Genomic DNA, 7,500 nt, shown 5'->3' on the forward strand with positions numbered 1-7,500 from the left:
CCACAGATAAGATCAGAGCCTGGCTAAAGGTGTTTTACATTAGCACACGCCTGAGTCTGTGTGCGTGTGTGTGTGTGTGTGTGCTTGCGTGTGTATGTTTGTCATGAGGGGTTGCTCTGAATGAGTTCTATTCTCATCTGATCTGATTGAGCCAAAAGGTGTGTCCTTCTTTCACTCACACTCACACTCAGACACACACACACACACACACACACACACACACACTGACTGAAACGAAACGCACAACATATGGTGCAAAACTGTACTGGGCTTTGGGAACACTCAGTATCTTGCAACAGACTTGAGTGAACTGCCTGTGTCTTGCTCAGGGAAATGGGACTTCCCTGGCTGCCTGACTGTGAGAGCTGTGACCCATCCCCTGCCTGGCCCACATGACAGGAATCAGACTCCTTTATGACTGCTCCACATCACTCTGCACTCAACAAGTCAATAACACACCACGCACCTCGAGAAGTAGGTACTGTGGGATCCCCCTTAAAAACCATCTCACATACAACCTAACACAGTAACGCCTCTGGTGTGTGTGTGTGTGTGTGTGTGTGTGTGTGTGTGTGTGTGTGTTTGTTTGTATGTGGTTTGTGTGTGTGTGTGTGTGTGTGTGGTGTGTATGTGTGGTGTGTGTATGTGTGTGTGTGTGTGTGTGTGTGTGTGTGTGTGTGTGTGTGTGTGTGTGTGTGTGTGTGTGTGTCCTCGTACCTCTTCCCAGTGTGTTTTCTCTCTTGTCCTTCATGCTCATGGCCATAGCAGCACCCTCTGGGATCTGTTAAGGATAAGAGGTCAGAGAGTCAAAGGTCAATGACTTCATTAAGCTCTCTCCCTCTGTCTGTGTGTGTGTGTGTGTGTGTGTGTGTGTGTGTGTGTGTGTGTGAGAGAGAGAGAGAGAGAGAGAGAGAGTGTGTGTGTGTGTGTGTGGTGAGGGAGAAGCTGAACAGAATAATAATGAAGAAACAATAAGCAGTGCAGCTGGTTAAATTCTTTTTCACACCCATCCCCTATTTCACACACGTATGTACACACACACATATTATATGTACAGACACACACACGTATGTACACACACACACATTATATGTACAGACACACACACGTATGTACACACACACATATTATATGTACAGACACACACACACGTATGTACACACACACACATTATATGTACAGACACACACGTATGTACACACACACATATTATATGTACAGACACACACACACGTATGTACACACACACATATTATATGTACAGACACACACACACGTATGTACACACACACACATTATATGTACAGACACACACACGTATGTACACACACACACACATTATATGTACAGACACACACATGTATGTACACACATGTGGGGGGTAATGACCTGGTAATGGACAACAGTGTTCAGCTTCTTCCTTCCATCCTCCATGCCCGAGGTGTTGTCCAGGTCTTGGAGAATCCTGCTGCCTCCACCACTAGGAAACCACTCTGAGAGAGGAGCGGTCAAGAGAGGGAGGGAGAGGGGGGTCGGACAACACCAAACAAGTTAGTAAATACTCCCTTTAATTGTGCAGTTGTTCTAGTTCAACATCAACATAGTACGTCAGGTACACCATATAGACAAAAGTTTTGGGACGCCTGGCCATTACACCAACAGGAACTTTTATAACATCCCATTCTAAATCTATAAGTATGGGATAACTATAACAGCGTCCACTCTTCTGGGAGGGCTTTCCAGGATTACATATATTATGTCTGATTAAGTGTGTTTGTGGGACTTTTTGCCCCTTTATCCAGAAGAGCATTTAGAAGGTCAGGCACTTCATCACAAAGGTGTTCGATAGGGTTGAGGTCAGGGCCAGTCAAGTTCTTACTCACCAAACTCACCCAACCACGTCCTCATCACGTCTGAATTATTCAAATTCAGGCTCAAAACGCACCATTTTACACTGGCCTTCCCTGTGTTTTAATTGTCTTACCCTGTTATGTCTGTAATTAAGTGTTGTCTGTTGATGTCGTCTTAGCTTAAATCATTGATCTGTATGTGTATTTATTTACTTATCTATTTTATTTTATTTTATCTTATTTTATTATTCTTTAGCTAATGCACTATGTACAGCACGTTGGTCAGTGTGAGCTGTGGTTAAATGTGCTTTAAAAAGAAACTTTACTTACTTACTTTATGGATCTTGCTTTGTGTACCCTATGACAGTGCCATTTCATGAATGTTTGTGAATGCAGACTGCATGACTGTGCTTGATTTTATACACATGTGGCAATGGGTTCATCACATGAACTCAGTGATGGAGCGGTTATGTGTTCAAACAGTATAGCTGTGCAAGTAGACAACCCCAAAGACAGAAAACAGAAAACAGGAAATGTCAGGAGAGCCCTAATATTGCGAAGCTCAGCGTGATAATCTAATTGGCTAGAGACTATTTCAGCAGAGCTCCAGAGGTGGCAGTCATCCAGGGGATGCAGTCTGGACGCTCACCCAGGTCAACATCTTCCGAGTGTGGCCACTGGGAAAAGGGCAGGTTCTTGTAGAAGGCTTCCAGAATCTTCTCCTTCACCTGACAGATGGTGTCTGTGTTCATCACTCGCACACTCAGAGAGTCCATGCCACAGCCTTGGAAAGACACGTTGATGTTCTGTATGGATATGGACACACACACACACACACACACACAACAGAGAGAGAGAGAGAGAGAGTCAGAGAGAATTAAACACACAGCTGCCCTGACATCACAAGAACTAATTAATAATCCCGAATTTCATACCGTATGTTATTTCCTTTGTTGACTGTTACATTACATTTTAGTTCAATTTTTTCACCTCTCACTCTATATCTGTTCCTAGATCCATTGACCCCCCCACCCCCACCCCCAGCTGACCACAGACCTGTGGCTTGGCCTCAATGTTCTCTCTCAGGAGCCACTCCTCATTGAGGGTGTAGCGGGCCTTGCCCGTGATGGCGTCAATGGAGCCCTTGTTGATTTGTTGTTTAATGGCACACAACAGCAGGAAGAAGGGCTCTCCTACTCTCTCCTGCAGGGAGAAAGGGAGGTCAGCAACACCACAATAACATTACCGTTGCATACAGGATCACGTCCCCAAAGTGCATCTAGCAAAATGTACACTACGTCACTCAAAATCATTACAGCAAACTATTAAGTCACAGTGTCGTTTCACGGCACAATAATGCTAAAGCACACTGCTATTATTTAGCACCTTGGGTCAAATGTATTGCGTTTAAGTGTGCTATATAAATGACTTTTTACTATTTAGTATTACTATTTTAGACTATTTACTCTAACTCTGACCTTGAGGTAGCTGTACATGCAGATGGACATCCAGTTGGTGAGCATCTTCTCCACCACGCTCTCTGTGCGCCGCAGCATCAGCTTGGGGTTCTTGGAGGCCGAGGCGTCGATCAGGTCCACCAGCAGGTCCTTCATGATGCTAGTGTAATATTCCAGTTTGCCATGGAGGGCAATAGTGAGCAGGGAGGCCAGATTACATCTGCGGAAGAAAAGAGTTTCAATAATTTAACAATTTGTAAGCAAACAGAATAGCAAGCTTCAAAATAAACCATTTTGCACTGTCTATTTGCAACCATAATAACTACACAAAGGGGGATGCTAAACACAAACGTTAGATGAAATGATAGCTAGCTAGCTAATCAACAAACGTCGGATCAGTGGCAAGTGACAAATAAGTAGCACAGCAGAGCAGTATTTCCCAGGAAAGGGAATTAGATATGCTCATAAGGGATGGCCAAGGCCATACAGTATGGCCAGATACTGAGCTAGACTCAGTATCACATAATCAAATAGCCTACTTAAAGTGTAGTACTAGACAATTTAAACACTATAAGGTACATTGCACCATTTTATAAAACAGTTAAGACACCAACTACATTCTAGTGATGTAGTAGGCTACTCGAGTCCGGTCTCGGACTCCGGTCTCGAGACCAATTTCTGCTTTCTCGGTCTCGTCTCGGACTCGTTCCTTCAAAGACTCGGTCTTGACTCGGTCTCGGACCACAGTGGGAGGAGAAGGACTCGTAATTTCAGACCGAGTCCTCGAGACCAACGCATTTTTTATGTTCATATAAAAAAACAGACAACACATAACAACAATAATAATAAAATGCAATGTTGACCGGCATTATTTGAAAATGACATCCCATGGTGCAATGCAAAGATACTGCCGTCAGAGCCGTTTATTTATCTCTATGGCTCTGCTGCCGGTGAGTGTCTGTAGGTCAGCATAGTCCATATTAAGACGTTAAGACTGCTCCTCTAAACAATTCCCAATCTAGCTTAGTCTGTAGGCCTAACTGTTGATTATTAACTGGGGTGATATTAAATTATGAATATTAAAACTGAATTTTTTTTATGGTCTTGGTCTCGACTCGGTCTCGACTTCTAAAGGACTCGGTCTCGACTCGGACTTGCTTCTTCAAAGACTCGGTCTTGACTCGGACTCGACTGTATTTGAAAACCAACAGACTCGGCATAGGCGGTCTCGTCCCCATCACTACTACATTCTCATATTCACTGTACCTTGTGCAGTTAGTTAAATGTCATGCAAATGAGAGCTTTTCTAGCACTATGCTATCTACAGTACATCTGGCTGCCTTTGTGTTTTGAATTAAACATTAGAACGTGTGTTTTCGTAGGAAAGCATCATTAAAAAGTGAAGCAACTAAGCACAGGAGGCATTTTCACAAAATCCCCCACAATCAAACAACTGACACATGGTGAGGACTTGAACTACCATCTGACACATGATGGGGACACATGAAAAGCCTCCAAAGCATGCGATTCCCTCCTAATACAGCGCTAAAATGGCCGAACACTGAAAATACCCCATTTTGTAATCTCCTCATGGGAAAGCAGACGGAGTGAAGTACAACTCCAATTTAACTCAAACTCGAGCGAGACAGACCCCAGAGACCCGTCCACCTACACACCAGGTGTCCGCTACCGCCTCACTCTCCGTTCCCACGTAAACCGGAGGGCTGAGTCTGAGTGGATGGATCGGAGTGGACCGTTTTGTACCTGTCTCGAACAGCAAAGTCCTTCTGCTGCTCTAGGGCATGGACGAACGTCACCAGAAAGTGCTTGTTGTTCAGGAGTGTGGAGAAGAGGGTGATGCCCTCCTCCATGTTTGGTTTACATGTGTTTGAGGTCTGGGGAGGAAAGAGGTGAAATGTGGTCAGTCTTTCTGTAAAATGGCCACAGCACCAAATGGTCATGCCTGTTCCTGCACCTGGGTTTGTATAGCCTAGTTAAGTCTGGTTAACACTGGCCAACAATTGTACCGCTAATGTTTCCAGTCTCTCTGCATCTGACCCACTAAAAGGTGTCTGTGTATGTGTGTGTGTGTGTGTGTGTAATCAGAACCAGCATGCCTAGTCTGAGTACTTTAGTGAAAGGCTCCCGGTGGACTCAGTCCATATGCTCAAGTTTAACATGCAGACAGAACGGGAGCGGCATGTCTATGTGTGCACTCTCTCTTTCTGTCTAGTGTGTGTGTGTGTGTGTGTGTGTGTGTATGTGTGTGTGTGTGTGTGTGTGTGTGTGTCTCTGTGCATGTGCCTGTATGTGTGTGTGCAAGTGTACAGAATGATGGATGCTCTGATCTCTCATGAATCCCCTACAGCCCTGAGTCAAGCAGTTGGCTCCTCAACCACTTTATCACTATCACTATCACACACCACACACACACACACACACACACACACACACACACACACACACACACACACACACACACACACACACACAAACACAGAATGCAGACATGGCAAATTTCTGCAAGGACAACAGAAACTATGTCACCAAGGCAACATCAACAGAAATGTTATAAAAAGCTTCTCTGTGAAGTTTGGGGAAATTCTGGACTTTCACAACATCGCCACACCGTCCAGACACCCACACACGCCTCATAGGAACAGAGAAGAAGGGAGATTTAAACAGGAAGGATGAGAAAGAAGAGGAGTAGAAGAGAGGAGAGAAAGAGAGGAGGACATGACTAATGGCTAATGAAGAGGACTGGAGGGAAAGAGGGAGAAGAAAGAGAAGGAAGAGTGGAGGGAGAGAGGGAGGAGGAAGAGGAGGAGAGGTGGAAGAAGAGAGGAAGGAGGGAGGCGTGGAGGGAGAGAGGGAGGTGGAAGAGAGAGAGGAGGAAGAGGACAAAGAAAGACTAATGTGAGGAGCAGGAGGTGAGGAGGGGGAGGGGAGGGGCCTACCTGCCAGTCCTGAAGCAGGGGGTGTGTCTCGGGCACTGCGCGAGGACCCTGGGGATCGTTCTCATACACCGGCTGCACCAGGCTCCTTTCATAGTCCGAACACATCTGACCACACACACACACACACACACACACACACACACACACACACACACACACACACACACACACACACACACACACACACAAAGAGAGACACCAATGTTGCTGAGGCTTTGTTAAGCACAAATGAGCATGACATTTTCAAGTACAAGCACGGTACACTGAGAGGAGTCCAGCAGAGTCCAGGATGCAAGTGAACTGTAGTTGTCCTCTCCTTTCCAGAATAACAATGTCTCTTAATAAGAGTAGAACAGCCCTGTAATCAGTCCATGCATCTGCTGAATCTCTCACTCTGTCTTCAAACAGTAGGTGACTGGATGAATCATCTTACTGGTGACCAACTAAGACTTTTCAGGGCGATCGGTAGCAGTGGTGTACGGGAGGAGGGGGGGGGGGGGGTGGTTTGGTCTGCTTATTAAATCCATGTCTAAAGGGCACGGGTGACCAACCACACCTCCTGATGGTGAATCAGTGCTCTTTCCACATACAGCTAACCACAATGATGCAGAACTGCATCCTGTAAGTGTGAGTGTGTGTGTGTGTGAGAGAGAGAGAGTTTGTGTGACTGTGTGTGAGAGAGAAAGAGAGAGAGAGAGAGAGTGTGTGTGTGCGTGTGTGTGTGTGTGTGTGTGTATTTATGTATCTATTTCACTGAGAAAGAGATCTTTTGTGTTTCTTAAGCATGATGCTAGCAGCCAATCCACCCCAGACATCACCCTCCCTTCTGCTTCTCTCGATTGCCAAAGACACTGGCCTCCTCTGACCTACATTCAATTGGGCAAAGTGTGTGTGTGTGTGTGTGTGAGCACTCCTCTTTGTTCAGGGAAGGACTGAGCGGAGAGGGATTTCTTGTCAGAATGCCCAGCATTGTTCTGTTCCGTTTCTTCATCTCCGTGTGTGCATGTGAACTTCTGTGTGTGCCACAAGCCAACATTCTGGCAACACTCTTTCACATATACAACCATGTTGCTCTCACACACACACACACACACACACACAACCTGGGCTAGAAACATGCTGACAGAGGGCAATTTGAACCAAAGGGATGTGTAGTGTGTGTGTGTGTGTGTGTGTGTGTGTGTGTGTGTGTGTGTGTGTGTGTGTGTGTGTGTGTGTGTGTGTGTGTCCGCTTGT

General features: G+C 45.6%; 1 protein-coding gene across 1 annotated transcript in view; it reads right to left on the bottom strand.

Annotated features, from left to right (window-relative positions):
• Window positions 1–7,500, bottom strand: part of plxnd1 (plexin D1) — a 54,375-nt gene that overhangs the window by 8,295 nt on the left and 38,580 nt on the right. The window contains exons 23-29 of the mRNA XM_042085879.1: window positions 6,265–6,369; window positions 5,072–5,202; window positions 3,329–3,527; window positions 2,907–3,053; window positions 2,500–2,656; window positions 1,390–1,493; window positions 718–781 (exon numbers count right to left, since the gene is read on the bottom strand). Coding sequence (XP_041941813.1) covers window positions 718–781; window positions 1,390–1,493; window positions 2,500–2,656; window positions 2,907–3,053; window positions 3,329–3,527; window positions 5,072–5,202; window positions 6,265–6,369 — 907 coding nt within the window. The remainder of the gene's footprint in view (window positions 1–717; window positions 782–1,389; window positions 1,494–2,499; window positions 2,657–2,906; window positions 3,054–3,328; window positions 3,528–5,071; window positions 5,203–6,264; window positions 6,370–7,500) is intronic.

Source organism: Alosa sapidissima, chromosome 3 (assembly GCF_018492685.1).
Source record: "Alosa sapidissima isolate fAloSap1 chromosome 3, fAloSap1.pri, whole genome shotgun sequence".
NCBI lineage: Eukaryota > Metazoa > Chordata > Actinopteri > Clupeiformes > Clupeidae > Alosa > Alosa sapidissima.